We start from the raw sequence: 23,705 nt of genomic DNA on the forward strand, positions 1-23,705 counted from the left end.
ACGTCCCACCGGGAGGAGGCCCAGGGGACGGCCCGGGACACGCTGGAGGGACTATGTCTCTCGGCTGGCCTGGGAACGCCTTGGGCTCCCCCTGGAGGAGCTGGAGGAGGTGTCTGGAGAGAGGGACGTCTGGGCGTCTCTGCTGAGTCTGCTGCCCCCGCGACCCGGTCCTGGATAAGCGGAAGACGACGAACGAACGAACGAATTCTTGATTCATCAGGCTTTTCCACCTCACCCCAACCCATGAACTAACTGGTCATACTCAGATCATTGCAGGTATTCAACATGTATATGCACAAAAAGGCTAAGACCAATTCTCTGTTGTAATAAGGCTTTTAGGCAATACATCTTCAGCCTGTTTATTTCCACTTAAATTGTGACACATTTGTAAGAAAATCTGTGACTTGTAATCATGTAAAACCTGTCAAACCCTTTCACCCAGTTCCAAACAGCCTATTCTGCTAATGACTGGATTGGCCAAAGTTTCAAGAAACAAGACATATTGACAAATTAACTGTCTCATCTAACAAACTGACTTCAGTAGTGTGTTGGGGAACCTATACACAGCCAAGCACATTGGTCAAACACTGCTGTAAGATGGCATCCTAATATTCAACAAGAATTAGCCAGAAGTCAGCCTGTGGGGTTGTGATTAGAGGATAGTTTGGTCTGTAAGAGTGCAAATGTGTTGCTGGTGGTTGCATGGCTACATTTCTCTGCATTAAGATTGCCTATGTGACGACAAGCCCTGTTTTTTCCAGAGAGGGAGATGACCATCACAGTGATTCCATCAAAAGCTGGAATCCTTGGTAAACTCAAATCTGCTTTGCTCTGCAAACCACAAATGCATTTTCCATGCAAATAAGGGACCATTTAAAGGTAAATAAACTGGCTTTCCAGCAGAAAAAGATTGGTTGTGAAGAAATAACCAACAAAGTTGGCCTTGTTGCCCATACAAGGCCACACCTGCTGTTCATTCTTCCAATGACTACTCCTGTTATTGACACTTGATGCTGAATGTTACCATTAGAAGGAATAGAGATCACATGCAGAGAACCACTGAACTTTTATTTTTAGCACACTGCTCAGACAAAACAATGTTAACATAAAAAAATCCTTTATTTACACAGAAAATACCACAGCGTAAAAAGTTAACAGCAACTTTGTTTCACGAAAAATTGTTCCCCATCTTTTTTTGTAGTCTTTTTGTTACAAAACAAAGATACAACATATCCTGTAATGAACTGGCAGCACTTCGGGCCACCTGCATCATACCTGAAGATATTGCTTTCTTTTAGGCAATTGTTTTTGGTGTTTATGTTTTTAAGATCTCTGAAAAGGTGTTGTGTTAGTCCAGGCGTTGGATGAGTTTCTCCTCCATCATACAGTAGAGGGCAACATGGGAAAGGTCAGAGATGAAGGCATCACAGGCACGTCTGCTGATACCCTTACAGCCTCTGAGGTCCAGCAGAGTCAGAGAGGAGAACCGCTTCAGATAGGACAGACAGCCATCTGTCAGCTGGTTGCAACCTATAGAAACAAAAAAGTCAAATATTAGGATGAAAAACATATCTGACAGGCCAAGGTTTAATTCTCAACTGTTGACTTTTTTTATAAACAGTTTTCAGATTAACAATAATTGTCAGTGTTCAAAAACCCACCAGCGAGTGTGAGTTCACTCAGGTTGTTGCGAGTGTGAGTCCCAGCAGCTGCCAGCAGGGTGATACAGGAGTCTGTTATGTCCTTGCAGTGAGCCAGGTCCAACGTCTCCAGTTGGGGCATGTGGCGCTGCAGCAGCCTCAAAGTGGACTCAGAGACATCCAGACCGGACAGACGCAGCGTCACCATGTTCTTCAGCCTGCTGCGGGATGACTCTAAACCTGCAGACACAGATTGGGGATACAGCAGTGAAGGGACGAAGCCACCAACCTTCCTGATACTGTTTGATCATTCTGTTTTTAATTTTTTACAAGTGGAACTAATCTAGTCCTCAAGTGTTGCAATCTGGACTTGTGTGTGTTACACATCAAACAAAGAGTTTATTTCCTCTATAGTTTCTGGATCCTAAAGTGTTTCCTGATGCGAAAATCAAGTACAGGACCTGTCTGAGCTAAGATGATGGCGAGGTGCTGTTTACGTCATGAACACACTAAGAGACGAGGACAGAAAGACATGAAGAGAGACATGAGGACAGATACCTGCTGTTAAAGCTACAGTAAATGACAAGAAAATAAAAATAACTATAAAATAACTGCTTGCATACTCTTACCACATGAGGCCAACATTATCATGCACCTGAGGCTAATCTATGAACTATTCCACCCTAAACATCTGGCATGGCTTGGCTCATGGTTGAATGGCATTGTCCCGATCTGTCTGCCAGATCCCTCTGAAATGAATCTGCAGCTGGGAGCCTAGTGCAGTCACCAACTGTATGGATATGACCAACACGCAGCTTTTCTCTTCAAACCTAAGGATTAGCCTTTGAAACCTAAAGCAGCAGTCGTCATCTTAAGCCAGAAAGTCGTCTTGGTCTCACAGAACATGTTCTTTTCACTCTGCACCATCTGCAACATTCTAGAAAATTAAAGTCATTGTTATTAAAAGGTAATTTTCAGCCTCACTTTCTGCATCCACTCATGTAAGTGCAGACATGTGGATATACTGATCGTACATGAGTAACTCCCGTAACTGTAGAAACACGTGTGCCCCAGCCATGAAGTGGGAGTGGGGTTGTGCACATTTCCAGTCAGTTCATCATTCCAGTCATTCATTGTCTGAAGGTGTGTGTGGAAAACAGTATACAGCCCGGCTTTAGTTTAAGTCGTGTAGAAATGCATAGTTTGCAGGAACCACCGATTTCTACAGACATGTTCTGAATAAGGCTACATACTTGCAGAAATATAGTTCGGGGAAAAAAGAGAAAATGAATGTTAATCAAAGTGGGTTTGATAGGGACCATCATTAGCCATAAAAAATGTTCTGCCATTTGGGAGGGTCTTCTATGTCCCTTTTCCACAGGCTCAATTTGGCCCAGCTCCACTCCACTCAGCTCAGGTCACTTTGAAAGCGTTTCCATTACTGTTTTTCCGACTGCCTTCATCGGATCAAACAGGAGGACGAGCCCGTTGAATCAACGGAGTACGAATAGCCAAATCCAACTTAAAACTAACTTCACCGAGGTCAGAAGTTTGCGGTTTTGTGCTTTTAAGTCCTGATCCTCATTATTGCCATGGCTGAGACAAAAACTTCCTGATAAGGCCAAAATGTTAACTTCTTCAGGCAAACTCTGGAGCTTCACCATCCAGACAGCAGCGTCTCTCACCTCTGCTTCTCCTGCCACAGCCCCTCACATCAGAAACCCTGAGCTTATTTTATATGTTCTGGCTGGGCTGTGGTCCAGATAATTATCCCAGTGGATTATTTTAATACATGAAAAAACATATATAGGACATCCAAACATTAGTATTTAGTTCATTTTTGTTTTTATTTTGTATTTATTTTTAATCATTTCATGCAGATTACTTTAACGTGACATAGTTATGTTGGTAGCAGCACAGTGCACTACACTGATGGCTGGAGGTGGGGCTTCAGTCGGTCAGTGGAAACACAACTGGTACCGTACCGAGCAGAGAGAGACCGAGTGGAGTGGAGCGGAACCTCATCGCCTAAAACGAGCCAGTGGAAAAGTGACACTGGCCGACGGTGTTATACGTTCACTAAGCTCTGATTGTGCCTACTTCCACTTCTACTGACCAGGCGGGGTGATGATCTCTTTAATCTGGGCTTCTTTAATGCCTTCACACCAGCGTAGATCCAGCAGATGCAGCTGAGGTAGAGTGGGAGAGACCAGAGCTGACAGACAGGACCACGGCAGACCGGTCAGCCTCAGTTCCCTCAAGCCTAGAAAGAAACACCAAGAGATGGAGTGAGATGAGAATGGATGCACAGAGAAAAGCTTCTTTGTGGCAGTTTGTACCTGGGAGTCTGGTAAGAAGGCAGTTCAGTTGTCTCATGGCCAGCGACGTCCAGGACAAGTCCAGAGAGGTGGGATGGCGTTTAATGATGCCTGCCAGAGCCTGGTTACTGAGCGGGTTGCACCGACTCACATCAATGTGACTCCACAGACGTTTGTCACAGCTCCTACAAAACAACACAGCACAGCCAGGCAGGATGACATGGTTTAAAGGCAGCCCTGCATCCTGATCATCCATGTAAGCAGAATCTGTAGACGTACCACTTGTACCAGGCTTTACAGACAGTCATGCAGGCCAGCAGCTCAGCTCTGTTCAAGTATCTAAAGACAGACACCCAGACCTCCTTCTCTCCTCCCCGATCACTGCCTGCATCTTTAAAGGAGGGCAGAGAAAGTAGGGACGATGGAAAAGAGGCAGCAGGAGCAGCACCCTGGTCTTCCTCTGAAGAAGAGGCAGAGTAGGTTCTGCTGCTTTTGTCTCCCTGGCTTCCTCGTAGACGAGGCCTGAAAGAAGCGACAAAACAGAAGATCGAATTAATCATGACTCATGGAGACAAATCATGCAGAGCGGAGCGGAGCAGACTGTATAAGCTTGGACATTTTAAAGCCTGGTTCCTCATTTCGTCTTACTAATTCCAGAGAAAGTCAGATGATTGATAGCTGTGCAGGTTTTATCAAATCAAACAACAATGGTCTTTTTTTTCTTTCATGTTTTTCCATCTTTAATAGGACAGAGGTGCAAATCAACATTTGAACAGCACATACAGTACGTAGCCCAAGTCTTTCACTTTAATGACAAACCTTAAAACTTGTATCAATCTCTACAAAGATAGTAGTACTAACCAGCAGGGTTTATTGTTTCTCACTGTGATGCTTAATGCAGTGAGAATGCTTTTCGTTTGCCACCTAAATGATTGTTGTAGCTCTGGGCCCAATAACAATCAGTACATATACAGAAGGCAGTGAAATATTTCACATTTTGGTCTCAGGACAGAATCGCAGCAGTCAGGTATCAGGTAAGAGCTGAAAAAGAATCCAGAAAAGAGCTCTACCTGCCAGGTCCTCTCGGGGTTAGAGTGTCGGCAGGATCAGAACCTCGGACTCTGGAAGGTTTGGAATGAGCAGCCTTTCTCTGGATGAAGCCCTGCTGACCCCCTCCAGCTGCAGCTGACCTCAGCCCCATGGCTGCTTCTAGCTTTGGAACGATGGAGCCTGAACAGTGAAAATAGGTAGCTCTCACAGGTCACACGAGATTTTGAAATATTACACATTTATGGCGTTCTTTTGACCAAATACAGGGAATATTTCTGTAGCTAAAAAAAGGCCAAGGAATAAACCAGGGGACCAAATACAGGCGTTTAATACCAGGACGTTAATCGTTCAGATATTTTAATGCCATGTGGAACTCCAGATGGTCAAACTGTTCAGTGATTGGCACTTTGGGTTACTTTAATTCTCAAAGTCCTAAACAAATGGAAATAACCTAATAATGTGGCCATCGAGGAGTATTGATTCTTCAAGGATTCCTGACACTGAAATGCAGACTACATGATTCCTGGGATGTTCTGATCCAACCCCAGATATTGGCTCTGGGTCCAGATACAGTCATGGCCCTAAATGTTGGCACCCCCAAGAAAATGAAGTATTTCTCACAGAAAAGGATTACAGTAACACATGTTTATTCCCTTTGTGTGTTGAAACTAAACCAAGAAAGGAAGGAAAAAACACAAATTGGACAGAATGTCACACCAAACTCCAAATATTGGCTGGACAAAATTATTGGCACCCTTTCAAAATTGTGGATAAAAAAGATTGTTTCAAGCATGGGATGCTCCTTTAAACTCACCTGGGGCAAGTAACAGGTGTGGGCAACATACAAATTACACCTGAAAGCAGATAAGAAGGAGAAAAATTCACTTAGTCTTTGCATCGAGTGTCTGTGTGTGCCACACTAAGCATGGACAACAGAAAGAGGAAAAGAGAACTGTCTGAGGACTTCGTCTGAGGATGGAAATTGTGGAAAAATATGAACAATCTCAAGGTTACAAGTCCATCTCCAGAGATCTAGATTTGCCTTTGTCCACAGTGCGCAACATTATCAAGAAGTTTGCAACTGATGTCACCGTAGCTAATCTCCCTGGGCGTGGACGGAAGAGAAAAATTGATGAAAGGTGTCAACGCAGGATAGTCCGCATGGTGGATAAGCAGCCCCAAACAAGTACCACAGATATTCAAGCTGTCTTGCAGGCTCAGGGAGCATCAAGATCAGCGCGAACTATCCGTCGACATTTAAAGGAAATGAAATGATATGGCAGGAGACCCAGGAGGACCCCACTGCTAACACAGAGACATAAAAAAGCAAGAGTACATTTTGCCAAAATGAACTTGAGTAAGCCAAAATCCTTCTGGGAAAACGTCTTGTAGACAGATGAGCTTTTTGGTAAAGCACATCATTCTACAGTTTACAGAAAACGGAATGAGACCTACAAAGAAAAGAACACAGTACCTACAGTGAAATATGGTGGAGGTTTAATGATGTTTTGGGTTTGTTTATGCTGCCTCTGGCACTGGTGCCTTGAATGTGTGCAAGGCATCCTGAAATCTGAGGATTACCAACGGATTTTGGGTCACACTGTACAGCCCAGTGTCAGAAAGCTGGGTTTGCGTCCGAGATCTTGGGTCTTCCAGCAGGACAATGACCCCAAACATACGTCAAAAAGCACCCAGAAATGAATGGCAACCAAACGCTGGAGAGTTCTGAAGTGGCCAGCAATGAGTCCAGCTCTAAATCCCATTGAACACCTGTGGAGAGATCTTAAAATTATTGTTGGGAAAAGGCGCCCTTCCCATAAGAGAGACCTGGAGCAGTTTGCAAAGGAAGAGTGGTCCAACATTCCGGCTGAGAGGTGTAAGAAGCTTATTGATGGTTATAGGAAGTGACAAATTTCAGTTATTTTTTCCAAAGGGTGTGCAACCAAATATTAAGTTAAGGGTGCCAATAATTTTGTCCAGCCTGTTTTTGGAGTTTGGTGTGACATTCTGTCCAATTGGTGCTTTTCCTTTCCTTTCTTGGTTTAGTTTCAACCAATACACACAAAGGGAATAAACATTTGTATAGCAAAACATGTGTTACTGTAATCCTTTTCTGTGAGAAATACTTCATTTTCTTGAAATATTTCAGAGGTGCCAACATTTATGGCCATGACTGTAAACTTCAGCTCCTAATAGCTGTTGTAGGCCTGCTTTGTGTGATTTAGTCAGGCAAGGTGTGCCGTTGCATTTTGTGCAGAGTGCATATTGTTTTATCCAACGAATCAGGATTTTCTGTAACAATCCAAATGTTTTTCACCCTTCACATCGATGCTGATAATGAAAGACGGACTGCTGCGGCATCTCGTCTGTGTCATGTGACCTGCTTGGCTCGCACTGCTCAGATCACCCCGGCACAGTTCACACACAGAAAGGTTTACAGACAGCAACTGAAAGCTGCTGCAGAAACGGCCAGATAGAGCTTTATAAAAAAAAGAGGAAACCCAGCATCTGAAGTTCAAGACTTCAGGGTGTCATTACCAGCAAAGGCTTTTTAACAAAGTAACATTTTATTTTCAGTAATTCAATTTGTCCAATTACTTTTGAGCCCCTAAAATGAAGGGATTGTACAAACATTTTTAACATGGTCTTTTTGTTCAACCCACTAATTAAAAATTGAAAGTCTGCATTTCAACTGTTCCATTCAAAATTCATTGTGGTAAAGTGCAGAAGCAAAGCTGGCAAAACATCATCTCTGTCCAAATATGTATGGACCTGACTGTACTTCGGTCCGGGTCTAGAGTCCCTCTATCCCTGCTTACCTGACTGCGTCTTGGCCTTGTGTGGCTGCTGTAGAGTGACTGTCAGGTAGGAGCCACTCAGGAGGTCATCATTCAGATCAGATACCAGCAGCACTGGGGGTTCTGGGTCTGAATCCCAATGTCCGTCCTCCTCCTCCTCGTCCTCTTTTTTCAGGTCTTCATCTTCTGCTGTATCCACCTCCTCTTCTTCAGGGTCAAATTCCTGCCCCTCACTGTCGTCATCTTCATCGTAGTCCCTCCTGCGTCTCCTGTGTTTCTGATGCAGATATTCTTTTTCTTCTTCACTGTCACCCTCATCTTCGTCGTAATCGTCATCATCGTCGTCTTCGTCATCATCTTCATCATCATCATCGGACTCTTCGGAGTCATCTCCTCTTCTTTGCATCCTGGAGCCACCCCGGAGCCTCACCCGCCCTCTCCGCCCGACCTCCTTCATACCAATCCCTCTCTTTAGTTTGTAGACTGACATGGAGCCCCCCGCCACAAACCCTCCTCTGTTCCCTTTGTGGGACAAGCCCCCCCGCAGCAGACCTCTCCTGTTGGCACCAAATGACTTTCTGGACAAGTGTCCCCCTCCATGTGCAGAAAGCCCCATTCTTCTTCTCTGAGATGCTAGAGAAATGACATCAAAAAAGCTCAATTTAATACTGCCTAATATTCATGAAAGTGTTTCTTTCTCGACATTGAATTGTCTTTTGTGATGAATAAGTAACTGAACAGCGGATATAAAAAGGTGCTTCCAGTATAGATTTAAACCCAACAAACCATTATCATCATCACTGGCTGAATCATCCCCATCTTGGTTGTGGAGCTGTCGTCTGTAAATTTTAGCAATACGAGCATCCAGCAAGGATGAAGATTTCCTCTTCTGCACATTGGTTGGAAAGATTACAAACAGAAAAACGCAATAACTACAAATGTGATCACCTTCACCCCAAAAACCATGTATTTTATTGGGCTTTTACATGAAAAACCAACACAAAGTAGTGCACGTTGTTTCTTTTAAATACAGTTTTGTGGTGTTTAATGCACTTGTGTTAAACTCCCTTTACTCTGATACCCCTAAACAAAATCCAGTGCAACGTTCAGTAAGTAAACAGAGTCCACCTGTGTTTAATTAAATCTCAGTGTAAAAGCAGCTGTTCTGTTTCTGGTCCCAGAGGTTTGTTAGAGAACCACCAGCATCATGGAGACCAGAGAACAAAACAGACAGGTCAGGGAGAAAGTAGTGGAGAAGATTAAAGAACGGTTCGGATACAAAACAATATCCCAAGCTTTGGACATCTGACAGAGCTCTGGGAATGGGAAGAGTATAGCAGACCGGGCATGGAGAGCATTAATCAGAGAAGCAGTCAATATGTCCATGGTAAGTCTGGAGGAGATGTAGATCCGCAGCTCAGGTAAAAGAACCTACAGACAGAACCATTACTTCTAATCTGACCTTCACGGAGGAGTGCGTATAAAAAAAAAGTAATTGTAGAAGTCCAAATCCAAATCCAATTTATTTATAAAGCACATTTAAAAACAGCAAGGTAGCCGAAATGCTGTACTAAAATAAGTTAAGATAAAACAAGACATCCAGAAGACATTTAAAACACGTAAAATACAATAGAAGAGTCAACTCACAACTGGTCAAATGCTTTTGAGAAAAGATGTGTTTTTAAAAGAGACTTAAAAATGGGAAGCGAAGATGCCTGTCTGGCGTTAAAAGAGAGTGTGTTCTGAAGTTTGGGAGCCATAACAGAAAAGGCTCTGTCTCCTTTAAATTTATGTCTAGTTTTACGGACTACTAAATGCAGCTGGTCGGCTGATCTAAGCGCCCGCGAAGGAAAATAACGCTGGAGTAGATCCTTTAGGTAGAGAGGAGCAAGACCATTCAAGCATTTATAAGCTAATAATAAAATCTTTAAATTAATTCTGTGAGAAGAAGAACCATAAATTGTTCTGTTGGGAGTTTGCTACGAGTCAGGGAGAGGACACAAGACACATGTAGATGAACGGTTTCTGGTCAACCAAATGTAACATTTTGGCCTAAATCTAAAACACGTGTCTGGGGGAAAACGAACACTGCACATAAGGTAAATAATGGCGGTGGCAGCATGATGCTGTGGGGATTCTTTTCTTCAGCAGAGAAAGGGAAGCCAGACCAAAGTGTGGAATTTCAAAAGTACACTAGTTTGTGTTGGTCAATCACCCAGAAGCCTAATGAAGTACACAGAAATCTGGGATTGTAAAGTGACAAAATGTGAATAAGTTCATGGGATATAAATGGACTAGAAGGCACCACACATATGGATAAAGTGTAAAAAATGAATAACTTCTGAGCACTCACCAAAGAAAGAGTTTCGGCTCTGTCACCTTTAGACTGTAGGAGGAAATAGGCAAGACAAATGAAGGTGAAGAGCCTGCAAGGGATTCTAACAGCTACCTGACAAGGTTCAGCATACAAACATGTGCAAGGGTTGACACCGTTTGTGAGACTGATCAAAAATATCAATGACATTCTCATAGTTTTACCAACTACAATCCAGTAATAGAGCAACTATACCAAACAGACTGATAGTGTTAAAGAGAGAATAGGAGTACCTCTCCATCAGTGATCCCCTGGATACACTTCGGGCACTCCCAGCAGCTGGGCAGGTCTTTATTCACTACACCGTCACCCTGAACCTAACAAGGCACAGCAACTACACATTTAGAGAGAGAAGTCAGCAGTAACTCAAACAATACAACACCTAGATCCTGACTGAGGACAATCTTTACTTTTTCATTGCTTCACTGTACAAAGACAGAAGAAATATATAAGGAGGCAAACCACATATGATGGCATCACCAATGGCATTTGCTTTGTAAACTATCTGCTTTCTTGCTGTTTTATAATAAATAAGAACTTTGTTTTACCTTATCTCAAACACAGGGTCTTCAGCAAGCATTTGCTGCATAACAGACACCGTCATGAATCCCAGCAACCTTTTTAATTATTTTCTCTTAATCAATATATATTGGATTCATATTCCTAAAGTCAGACTTGTGTATTGTATTTTAATGGTAGATCACGCCTAGGATGTTAACAGTTTATAAGATATATTTATGATCCAGCTGTTGGAACAGCACAGTTTCTCATTTCTCAAAAAAGACAGTGAAGAATCATCATTCCCAACATACCGTAAGGCAGGCAGGATGGACTATCTGAGCGCAACTGGAACATTCCATCAGAGTGAGGGAAGGGTCTCCAGTTTCCTCCTGATTGGGCTCCTTACAGATCTCACACACAGCAGACAGAGGAAGGCCCGGCTAGACAAGATGGATAAGTTACAAAACAGACATGAACCTCACACTCAGAACTGGTTGGAAAAAACAGCCATCAGTTTACTACTAGGACCCTTGTCAAGAATGCTTACAATTAGAGCGGTGCGTAAAACGGGGGGAGCCTTGTTGCAAAAGGATCCTCAGGTAGGTTCAGTGAAAGTTGTTTTTTGTATCTTAGGTCTTTATATGAAATGAAAATTATTTTCTTTGGACTCGTGTCTCTTAGATTAAGAGTGAAATAAATTAGAGAACTGTCATGTGTCTTATTTAAAAAAAAAAAAAAACACAACAGACTTTTCTGGAGATGTAGTTGGGAACAAAACGTTGATGCTGAACACAAACTAACTTTTCTCTTTACTGATTTTAATCATGTTATAATAAATTTAAATTAAAAAGGACTGAACTTACCGACCACTCAAAGCACTTTACACCGAAGCCACATTCACCCAATTACACTCACTAACACACACACACACACACATTTATACACAGATTGGTAGGAAACTTGAGGTTAAGTGCCTTGCCCAGGGGCACATAAACACATGGGAGGTTAACACTGGAATCGAACCCACAACATTCGGATTGCAAGACAACTACTCTTCCTACTAAGCCACAGTGAAAACATGTCTGTGTGGGTCAACTTCTACAACCAGAAAGCCAGCGGTTACTTACCGAGAGGCACTGTCGCAGCACACAGGTCTGCTTGAGTTTCCCTGGTCCTCCAAACTTCTTCATGTCTCTGCAGAAGTTACAGTCTCCACACTCTGCTCTCATACAAGCCTCACAGCGCTTACATCTACAGAGAAGTATAATACAGGAGAAAAAGGATCATCACAAATACCTCATCATACAGAAATTAAAAATGACCTGTTGAATAACAAGCACAGCACCTTATAAAGAGGTGTTGTACCACAAGTATGTCCTTTAAAAGGGCATACTCGTGGTACAGAATCAAGGGACTGATCTGTGGTGGCCATTAGAGCATAGTGTTCTGCCCTGTGGGTTCTTCTTCAGACACACAAGTTTGTATTTCTAACCATATTAGGTAAGGTAAGGTAAGTTTATTTATATAGCGCTTTTCAGTAACGAGACACTCAAAGCGCTGTACATACAATTACAATACAATCACAAAGAAAATAAACACAGATACTGACAGAGAAAAACACATCAAATGATACTACAATCCTTCTAAGAAATCTAAAAATCTATGAATCCTTCTGAGAAATGTAAAAATTAATAAAAGTCATTTGCATCCATTGAAATTTAACTAAGCAATCACTGAGTTCTAACTAAGGAAGCTGAGTCACTGGTGTAAAAACAGCTTTTGTTCAAATTTTTAAGAGACTAGTATTATTTTCCTTTCTCTGGTAAATCTAAGAATCTATGAAAAGAAGCAATGAAATCCACATTTAGGTAAAAATAAGGAGCATGGGAAAGCTACACACATAAGCAAACATTTTGCAGGGGCATGCTGGACTCGTGAGGGTGCCAATATTTAAGTAAGATCATGTGTGCAAAGAATTAGACTGTCAACACTGACGAAGGTGCCATTGTCCTTGAAGAAGAGATGGAAGTTTTATCAAACAGCCACACAATACAGTTCAGTTCCCAGATGAGGGGGGTTGCTGGGGCAGAGCGTCGTATTTACAGAGCATCCAGGAGAAATGTTTTGATAAGAAGCCTGTGAAGGCCATATCGGGGTGCCTGAATTAGACAAACAATAAATGTTTTGGTTCAGGCCGGCTGTGATATTCCGCCTGCCTTCAAAGTCTTACTGGCATTTTCAATTTCAAATCCAAATAGCCAAATTTCTGGTACTTTCAGTAGATCCTGAGCAAACAACTTTCTCCAAAATTAAATTATATCACCTTTGAGTCTGGGAAACACAGCCAGCCTGCGATTCTGTTCAAGGATCGCGTCCAGCTTGTGATTCTGCTCTCTTAACATATCAGTCTGAGTGCTGAGAGCTCTAAAGACCCCTTCAAACATCCCAGGCAGCTTTGGAGTGCTTTGAACAGCTGCCGATGTTTTACAAATCTTTCAATAAGCCAGGTAACCGCCAACTCCAAAAAGCAGAAATCCTGTTATCAGAAATCCAATTATGTACAAATCTTCCACATCCTCGACTGACGTTGTCAGGCACAAAATCTTCCACTGCTGCCAGGAATCCATTGCGTATCCAGAGAAGAACGTCCCGTCTGGACAAGAAGGTTCCCCTTTACCCTGTCTTCCCATTGGGAAAATTTGATCGATTGCGTTGAGACCAGCTGACCAAATCCACGATGAACAAATTAGGAGGACATGAGAACAGAGGCTCTAAGAAAAACATAGACAAAAAGCTGAAGCAGGGAAAAAAAATGGGGGAGGATCAAGGAGAGAGTGGAAAAGAGTCTGACCCCACCGAGAGCAGAAGAGAAAAAAAAAAGAAAAAAAAAAAGGATGCTGTACTAACATCCATTCCTTTCAGTAACTCCGTTTAACCTAAATCTAATCACACAGAGAGATGCACACACGCGCATGTTTGGTTACCTGACTCTGCGCCGTCTCAGCGAAGACATGGAGGAAGAGGGTTTCTGAGGTCGTTGTATGGTGGCCGCTGAGGGTGGTTTCGGACGAGGAGCTGGTGGTGGAGGAGGAGGCTGATACCATGAAGGCTGTTGTAGAGGCAGAAAAGTCAAGAAACAAAGACGACACAGAAATAAGCTGGTAAAAACAAGAAGACTCAAATTCAGACACAAAGAATATCTCTGAAGGGGCAGGGGCCCTTCAGAGATCTAGATATTTATGTTGAATGCTCTTATTGTTGATATCGAGACAGAGTCGTCTAGTATTTCTAGTCGAGAGATATCGACTAGAAATAGTCGGGCTCACCTCCACGTACAACGTGGGCTCTGGAACCCAGCTCCTTGAGAGAGGTTGGATTCTCAAGTGGCCTGTGGGGAGAGGCGGTGGGCCGGGGTGAGTGGGACATCCGGTCTTTGTACGAGCGGAGCCGGAGTTTGGTCCGCATTGCCGGCACTAAGTCGGACCTGTTCCCGGTGCATGTTGGACTCCGGCAGGGCTGCCCTTTGTCACCGGTCCTGTTCATAACGTTTATGGACAGAATTTTCTAGGTGCAGTCAAGGGCCGGAGGGGGTCTGGGGACCAGAGGATTTTGTCTCTTCTTTTTGGAGAGGACATGGTCCTGCTGGCCCCCTCTAACAAAGACCTACAACATGCACTGGGGCGGTTCGCAGCAGAGTGTGAAGTGGCTGGGATGAAGATCAGCTCCTCCAAGTCCTAGGTCATGCTTCTCGACCGGAAAAGGGTGGCTTGCCCTCTTCAGGTATGAGGGGAGTTCCTGCCTCAAGTGAAGGAGTTCAAGTATCTTGGGGTCTTGTTCACGAGTGAGGGGAGAATGGAGCAGGAGATCGACAGACAAATCGGTGCGGCTGCCGCAGTAATGGGGACGCTGTGGCGGTCCGTTTCGGTGAAGAGAGAGCTGAGCCGAAAAGCGAAACTCTCGATTTACCGGTCGGTCAACGTTACTACCGTCACCTATAGCCATGAACTGTGGGTCATGACAGAAAGAACGAGATCCCGGAAACAAACGGCTGAAATGAGCTTCTCCGTAGGGTGGCCGAGCACTCCCCTAGAGATAGGGTGAGGAGCTCAGCCATCCGGGAGGACCTCGGAGTAGAGCTGCTGCTCTGATGCCTCCTGGACACCTTCCTCGGCAGGTGTTCCAGGCACGTACCACCGGGAGGAGGCCCAGGGGATGGCCCAGGACACGCTGGAAGGACTATGTCTTTTGGCCGGCCTTGGAACGCCTTGGGCTCCCACCGGGGGAGCTGGAAAAGGTGTGTAGGGAGAGGGAAGTCTGGGTGTCGTTACTGAGTCTGCTGCCCCCACGACCTGATCCCAGGTTAAGCGGAAGACAACAAGTACGAGGGTATTCTTATTGTGAAGGTTTGTAGGAATCAAAGGGTCAACTATTGCCAAGGTGCATGGAGAGGTACAAATATCTGGAGAGGTGAAGACTCCACCAAATACTGAGGAACAACTTTATTAACTTACCAACATGTGCTTGTGGTCATCAGTTATCACAAAACACTAGTCTAAGGTTCTCTGTAGCACACTTTATGGCCTAGGACAAGGTTATCATATCCTCAATTGCATTTTGAATCCTAAAATGGTTATAAAACTGATTATGTTCATCATTAAACCCTGAAATCCTTTCATACTCAATTCTTTACATTACAACCTGCTACCAATTTTGAAATATTTAGTTTATTTGGTAACTTGTTAGGACTTGTCAGGGCCTCATATGCAAATAATGAGCTGTGTCTGATTTAGGCTTCAATTTCTGCACTGCGTTTCTCAGCACCTGATTCACAAAGCAAGTAGCACCAATGATGAGCCAGCAGGACCAGATCTATCAACAACAGCAGCTGTGAACACTTGGACTTTTTATATCTGACCGTCACTGTGCAGAGTTGGAACTGAGATCAGTGTTTCTAGAACCTCTGAACTGACAAAAAGGAGAACCAGGAAGCTAAAAACAAGAGACATTTTCTATATGTCAAAGAGGTTGAGAAAGGAGCATGTTGGACCAGATAGATGAGGTAAATAACTTTACCTTCAGCCCAAGGTGTTCTTGAACAAAAGAAATAATTTGAAGAAATGCTTACCCTGGGTGGCCACTTCACAATCGGTTTTCCTGTGTAGGACAGTTTAGGGTTGTCATTAGCATGTTCCTTGAGTAAAGCCTGCAGGACAACAAAGACAAGGAGTTGTCCAAATAAAAATACAAGAAAGGCAAGTATTACATATGAAAAATACCAAACCAGTAAAAAGAAACTGATGAAAAGTACCTTGATATGCGTCATGAGTCCTGAAGCATTTTGGATCCCAGCTGGGACACACTTCTTGTTTGACGGCAGCGTCTCCAGTTTATTGATTAAACTCCAAAGCCCCTCCAGCTCCAGGGGAGTCAAACAGACTTTGGATAGAGACTTTTCAGACTGAGGACCTGAAGGCTCTTCATTCTTACCAGAACCCTCCTCTTGCCGATCACGAGCTGAATCAGATGTTCCACAGACTTTATTCAGTAAAATATTTTATTCCATTACAATATATAATGTCAGTATTGGACTGAAACTGTACGTCTACGCTCAGTGACAGAAACAGTAAAGCAACAAATAAGGCACCCAGAAGGACTGGTTAGAGTTGGATATTATCCGGTACACATGCAGATCAGAGATGGGTATGTAAATGATTGAATTTGCCAGAAGTTGGTTTGTTTTGACCAGATCATAAGGGATGGGAGCACTGAACACTGACTGAAGTTTAGCAGACACCAAGGCTACCTCATGAATACAAAAAGCATATGGGCACTCCATGCAGGGGTGGCATTGTGGGTTGTATTGGGCAGTTGTCCAGAATATGGATTGGATCATTCCTCCTGGGTGCCTAATTTGGTGATTATATATTTTATTAATGAACCAAGACATTTTTTGCTTGTTTTTTGTATCATCACAGAAGACTGTATTCATCATATAGTCTACATGCCTATGCCCAGTGAGTATTTTTGGAACTCAGGTGTGAGGTAAGAGTTCTTTGTTAGACTGAAGACGTAGCGCTCCAACACAAACCAGCACATCTCATAAAAGAAGGGACAACGGAATTTCACTGGAACCTGTAGAAGAGGTGGAAGCAGAACTTAAGACCTATTACTTGCTCTCATTTACTTGTTGAAAGACCATGTTAGAACCTACCCGTGTTCTGTCCTCTATATTACAGATGTTTAGTTGCATGGGAATGTTGAAGCTGTGCAGGAAGTTTCCTCCAAATACCATGGAATCCACAGGGGTGTAAACAGCATGGATCCAACCTGAGGATTCAACCCACACATCACTGATGTATTCCCACCACATGACTGAACCATGACAGATGTATTCAGTTACAGTTCTTAGTGTACCTGAAGGTATGATAAAAGTACAGCCCGGCTTCAGTTCGATCCTCTGACAGTTGGACACTCGATCTCCCAGAAAAATGTCTCCCTGCTTTCCAGACAGCACCCAGTTTTCGTACAGCTCCAGGCTTGGATCCGTTGGAGGGATCAGCCAGAACACCTAAAACACACACACACATTTTCTATTTAGTACTATCATTATAAGCAATCGTCTCTTCATTGTCTCACAACATGATACGGCAAAGCTGATTAAAAAGAAAATAAACTATTCTGGATGATTCATGTTGTTTTTGATCCAAGCTTTAAATGCAAAACCTATTCAGTGAAAACACAATGAATAGCAGCATTTAATTCACAAATGGAAGCATTTTGCTCTACCTTCCTCCCTTTGAGAATATGGTACCAGACTGAGGTCCCACCAAAGTCAATATGAAAGTCTGTGTAGCAGCCCTGGACACTCATCAGGCAATATCTGTGGAATAAACAGCAGTGATGGTTGTACTCAGATGAGTTACCAAGATTATGATCTGACATCATGCTGGGCAGATTTATGACTCCTGAAAAAGGAGAATGTGAACTGACTTCTGGACTTTTGGGTATTGCATGTCATTGATGGAATTGGTTGAATCCCTCTGCCTCTCTTTAAGATGACGAGGCCACATGTTGTCCACCCAGTCTATGAGCTCCACCTGCACATACATATGCAGAGAAGAAGAACAATGGAAGTCATGAGATATGAGTCGAGAGACAACTTTACTCAAAAGTTACTGATTTGATTCAGGCTGAATGTTAATGAGGTGAGCGCACATACTGTGGTAGGTCTTTTAACCAAATTCTCCAGCTTGGTGTGGCTGAACTCAAGGCTGATAACATTATAGAGTTTATCCCTTTGAGACACAGGAGTCTCATAGTAACGTGTCCACTGGGCCATGGACATCTCGGTTTCCTTCTGGGTGCTCACATCCATTACGTCTATCATGCGTCTGCTGCCTGAGAAGGTAGAGGGGAGGGAGGTTAGTGGTTCCATGGTGTTAGAGACGCCTGCTTGAAGCAGTCACAGAGTTATGGATTGACCAACAAAAAGTGTTTTTTAACCAAGTTTTTAAGCAGGAACTGTATCTACATTTCACACCAAGATCATGTGATTTTAGAAGAAAAAAGGAAAAGGATAGAAGGAAGGACAACATGACAGATGAAAGGATGGACGGATGAGTAAAACGTTTAGAGCGCAATAGGTAGAAAAATGTCTGGAAACAGATATTTTTCCACACTAAATTAATATTTTCCATATTTATCCAGACCTGGGAAAAAAAGAGACTGCCAGACTTTTCCACTTTTGTAGAAACTATTATTTGAACGAAGTCAATGTGCATAAAATACAATTAAAGACCCACAGCTATGTCCAGATGATGTTGTAAGGCCAGTACTAGTAACAAAACAATGAAGATAATGTCTTACCAACAAACATCTTAACATCGTTGACGCTGAAGTCAGGTTCTGGCATCCTGCAGAAACCCAGTCAAACTGTTATGATGGCTGTAGTCTAGTTTACATATCAGGTCATGACAGCTTTCAAGAGGAGCAATAGGTTAATAAGAAGATTGTTCCTACTTTATTCCCAGTCCATCAGGCTTTTCAAAAAGGATTGGGTCCCTTAGCCCACCTCTCTGGACAAACTCATACGTCAAGTCTGTGAAATACGGAACAAAAGACAAAACGGACCGCAGTGCACATGTGAAAATGGCTCATAAGGAACGCTTCTGTCTCTCACTGTGAGGCCAAAAGCACTGAACAGTATTTAAACATAGCAGAGCTGACTCTCCATGCTTACCTTTTCCTTCCATACGGACGATTCGATCAGAACTGAACTTTTCACAGCTGACTTTCTCCTCCAAGTCAAACATCCTTCTTCCATCAATCTCCTCATCCGAGATTCCGTCGTCATGGTAACGTCTACGGGTACCGGCCCGCTGTTGTGGTAGGAAGATGGAGGGAGAATAGATAAGATAATGAAGCAGAGCAGGAGACAGGTGTACACAGGAAGCACCTCTAACCTTTCAACCAAGCTTCATCACTGCAGCATAGAAACAGAACCAAGTAATAGCACAGGATAGATGGAGTTTAACAGTGAAGCACCAGAACTCAGTTCTAGACAAATACTGGACTTCACACATGCAGCTGCAACAACATAGAGCTTTGATAAATATCTATCTGGCTCCTGATGTAACTCAGATAAGGGTTAGGACCATGCTATTAAGCAGAAATGAAGACTGAAGCTCCTTCCTTTCATGTCGGGTTCTAAACTGTTACCTCCACCAACGAATTTGCAACATATAATCTAAAGGGGGATGGGCTGTTAGAATGAGATGGAGTTGAAAATCTTCCACCGTCAATGACACATGGTGGTTCTACAATGCACGTCTCTGAAATCTCCTTGTGGTATATGTTGGTGAAGTTCTGAACAGAACGCTCCATGAAAGTTACGGCCAATGGGTGTACAAGAAACCGAGGAAGAAATCCAAAAAGTACCCGACTGTTTAAAAACAATGGAAAAGAACAATAATAATGGTAAACTAACAATAGACCACATCTTCACAGAGGGGTATGAACCTTCTAGGATATACACAATAAAAAGACAAGCATGCACTAATGATCCAACTACACTGAGACTTGTGGAATGTGGAGACAGAAGAAACCTGAGAACAGTCAGATTATGACACGTGACGGAGGGATAATCCCAGACTGAGCCTTTTACAAAGTTCTTTAATTCAGTATGACAGCCTGTATGGCTACTGCTGTACTTCAAAGTTATGTACTTCAAAACAACATTTAAGAATTCATTTTATATGCATGCATACCATTAGAAAACATACAAGCAGAGGAACACTGTCAGATAGTTTGTGGAACCATGCAGAACCAGATGTTTAATGAGCGTAATGAGTGCCAGGATTTCAGCAGGAGGTTTAAAGCTTGAAACATCCAACACTACTAACTGAAACCTTTTCTACTTTATATACAGACATCATTACTGATAATTACATTGTTTTAAAAAGGCTTAAAAATATAAATCACTAAAACAGAAGTTGAAACGGCAAAATGTCAACTGGCAGAGGTGGGACCCCGCCATTGCAGGACACATGTCTCTATTCTTTCCATCCAAGACTCGAATCCAGTCCCAAGACAAACAAGTCCCATGTCGAGGCCAAAGTCAAGTCATGCAAGTCCAGAGTCAAGTCCAAGTCCTAAATTTTAAGTTTAATTTCCTAAAAGTCATTTTACAAAATATTTCACAGAGTAATTATTAGTCTTTGCATTGTGCGTTTACTTGCCAGAACAATGAGCAAGAAGAGCTGAGCTTCAAAAACCTCAGAAAATCAGTGCAGATGTTGCTTTTTACAGGAAACATTCACTGAAACTGATCCATTACAGACCAGAACCAGATTCCCTTAAAAAAACCAAATGATCTTTTAACAACAGAATACACTTTTGCTGTATCTTATGACTAATGGCAGAGCAATAAAATAAAAATGGAATTATTTGTACAACTATAAAAATGAAGTTTCTGATCAAGCTGATTTTATTAGACATGATTATGGTGCTGCTATCTGCCTGAGTCTGTGGTTCGGACTTTAAACACAGAAACTAGCCGTGCGCACATAATAATCAGAGGAAATCATTCATGTGCATGTGGAAACAATGTTTCTTGCTGATTTTACTTCTATTATGACTTTGTGAAAGACATTACGAGGTGGAGCATTATACGCTGGGCCTATCACCCAAATAGCCGAGGCAGCTCTGGCATTCTGAGCAAATGTTGCTACAAGTACAAAATAAAACAAATAATGCAATTATTTTTCCTGGTAAGTGGACAGAGAACTAATATCATGCAACCCTAGGCTGTACATAGCAAATCTAGGTTTCCCCCAACAATGCAAATGTTTAGCCTCAGGTTTAGGAGGAGAAAATGATCACTTCCTCAAATTTGCTACCATCAGATTATCAGAGGCCCCATCTGAGCTATACTTTGAAAACTTCCTGGAAAAAAACAACACTGTGTATTAATAGCAAAATGCTATTCAATGCATTTGCCAATTTATTACTCAGTTGATGGGTGATAGGAAAACAAAAAAGTATTCGAACCTTTTATTAACGTTGAAGCTCTTTGGTTTTATTTTTAATTAGGCAGACTAAAAGTGGAACAATCACAGTTTTTATTACAGCGCCCATCTCAAACACCTGACAAGAGTGTTCTTTTTCTCTGGACGAGCGAGATGTTGGTACTGAGGGGTTTCAGCCCTAAGAACAACATAGCAACAGTCAAGCATGGTGGCTGCAGAAGCATGCTGTGGGCCTGTTTCCCTGTGAGTTGTACTGGCTCATAAAGTGTTGAGTGGATTATTATAAAAATATTAATAAGTTTAAGTCATTTAATGTCACCTCAAATTAACAGCCAACTTAACACGTGGGATTTCTAACAAGACAATGATCCAGATCTTACACCAGAACTAGTTGTGAAACTGGAAACGCAGAGTAAACTTTATGAATTAGAGCAAAAACAATAGTTTTTTTTAATAAATGTAAGTTGTACAACTTGTAAAAGAACGATCTGAAATGTATCAGTAGGAGTCCACAATTATTTAGAAATTCATGCCCACGAGGAATAGATGTGAAGTTTACATCCAGATCCACTTTTTTTTCTTGACCGCCTGAGCAGTCAGTGGAGCATTAAACTTACCAGCCTTTTGCTGTATCGTGGCTTTGAATCATCCATAGTCAGTGGGAACCGCGGGCTTTTCTCTACAAATGACGTGAAGCCCTTTAACCTGCGCCGTGGGGCCACATGGCTCCCTGACGGTAAACACACCTGAAAGGTGCGTGTATGGACGGTGTGGATGAGAGGCTGTGATCCACTTGGGACTTGGTGCCAACAGTTTTTTTTAAACCAACGGAGCTTCCAGAGAAGCGCTGCTTAGCGGACTACGCTGTGATTTAGAGTGAATCAACAGAGCCGCGAATGAAGATGAGAAAAACAGAACAGTTAGTCCGACTCATCCAAGGAGGCGGATACATCAGACTACAGAAGTTCTACCATTTCTCTAAAGGCTTTGTTCTACGCCGAGCCCAGCCAGCGTTGGTCCACTAACGTGAGTGTCCACGGACACAAGCTCCATCATCACCACCACAGGATATAGAACTACTGATACTCGAGTCCATACAAGCTCTACCATAAGAAGAAACTAGCTCAGTGCATGTAGCCCTGCAAAAGGGACAGACATTCAGACGTCTCTAAAGAGCCGCCATTTTCTGTTTCATCGTACAACAATCCTAGATCCCACCCACAAACCCACTCTGGACAAATCACACGTGAGCCAACGAGAAGCTCATTGGATTACAGCGGTGACACTCACCGTCAAATAAGCTTCAGATGTGATTGGACAATTATACCCAATAAGACTGTAACAAAACCAACAAACTACCAATAGCACCACACTTGCAACCAAATCTTGTATCGTATAGGCCGTTAGTGTCTAACACGGTTATTGGGTGGACGAACAACCTAACAATCGAAAGGATAACCAACCAGGTGACGATGCGACACATCGGGCACAGCGCCCTAGTGCCCAGTAAAAATTGCAATCAGTTATTAGATTGAAAATACTTGAGAATTCAGTGCGTTGTAGCGCTTACCCCCATGGTAACAGAGAGCAACCCCCCCCAGTAGGGGAGCAGTAACCCGGCAGGTGTCGGAGACTCTGTGAGCTGTTACTGCTGCCAAAGGATCACATCCCCACAGTCATGCTTTAGCTCAACAAGGAAGTGGGTGGATCTGAGGGAAATGCAACTTCACCTTCTATCATCTACTGTTGATTGGCTGGCAAATGTTGCATGGTTGCTGTGATTGGTAGGAAAGGCTTGTCTTTCAAATAGGTACATCTAATCTACGGCAAGCCGGAGACGATGTTGCGATTCTTTTGTCTAAAGACTGAAATACTAAAATGCCAGTTTTAACAATAAATACTATCCAAATGTCAGTAAGCACACAGGAGCTCCCTAAAGTTGTGTTGTTGTTGTTCAACAAATAATAATCTTAGTCCCATCTGTTGATTAAATTTGATTTTTCAAACAGCCCCATCAGATCCTTCATGTCTTCTAGAAAGGATATTCTGTTGGAGTTAGAACCCTAACCCAAACCCTGAACCTAAAGTGAGAACTAAAAAAACAGCCTTGCATGGACCAGAGGGCAGCTGCCAGTGTTACTGTTTCTAAAAGCAAAATAAAGACATATCTACTAATTTTTATTAATGTTTTTATTATTGTTAGTATTATTCTTATTATGAAACCTATTTTATTGTATTGTACTTGTCATTATTCAAACTTTTATCACAAATATGAACATATTTTACTTTTATTCTACTGCCTATGTCTGCTATTTAGAGTTTATGTTTTTGAATTTGTGTGTTTTGTTAAGGTTTCCACTTGTTTCTTTTTTCTTTACCACAGGTTCTCATGTTCAATAATGGTTTTAACTTGTGCAAAGAACTTTGAGTTGAACTCGTTTGTATGAAAAATGTTCCACAGAAAAGCTTTTATTAGGATTTACAGACAACAACAAAAA

At 42.5% G+C, this 23,705-nt stretch overlaps 1 protein-coding gene across 1 annotated transcript; it reads right to left on the reverse strand.

The window, feature by feature from the left end:
- Window positions 1-1,047: 1,047 nt before the first annotated feature.
- On the reverse strand, window positions 1,048-22,415 carry kdm2aa (lysine (K)-specific demethylase 2Aa). Its single transcript, XM_047365265.1, has 25 exons — window positions 21,825-22,415; window positions 18,921-19,059; window positions 18,701-18,779; window positions 18,548-18,594; window positions 17,901-18,079; window positions 17,672-17,778; window positions 17,468-17,561; window positions 17,096-17,249; window positions 16,893-17,008; window positions 16,687-16,813; window positions 15,990-16,195; window positions 15,807-15,884; window positions 13,666-13,790; window positions 11,809-11,932; window positions 10,993-11,121; window positions 10,414-10,497; window positions 10,160-10,192; window positions 8,593-8,695; window positions 7,828-8,439; window positions 5,029-5,188; window positions 4,238-4,480; window positions 3,980-4,143; window positions 3,757-3,903; window positions 1,662-1,880; window positions 1,048-1,530 (listed from the first exon to the last, which is right to left on the reverse strand). Exons 1-25 carry the CDS (start codon window positions 21,858-21,860, stop codon window positions 1,349-1,351), a joined length of 3,687 nt encoding a protein of 1,228 aa, XP_047221221.1. The 5' UTR covers window positions 21,861-22,415; the 3' UTR covers window positions 1,048-1,348.
- Between the last annotated feature and the right edge of the window lie 1,290 nt (window positions 22,416-23,705).

This window comes from Girardinichthys multiradiatus, chromosome 5 (genome assembly GCF_021462225.1).
Source record: "Girardinichthys multiradiatus isolate DD_20200921_A chromosome 5, DD_fGirMul_XY1, whole genome shotgun sequence".
Lineage (NCBI taxonomy): Eukaryota > Metazoa > Chordata > Actinopteri > Cyprinodontiformes > Goodeidae > Girardinichthys > Girardinichthys multiradiatus.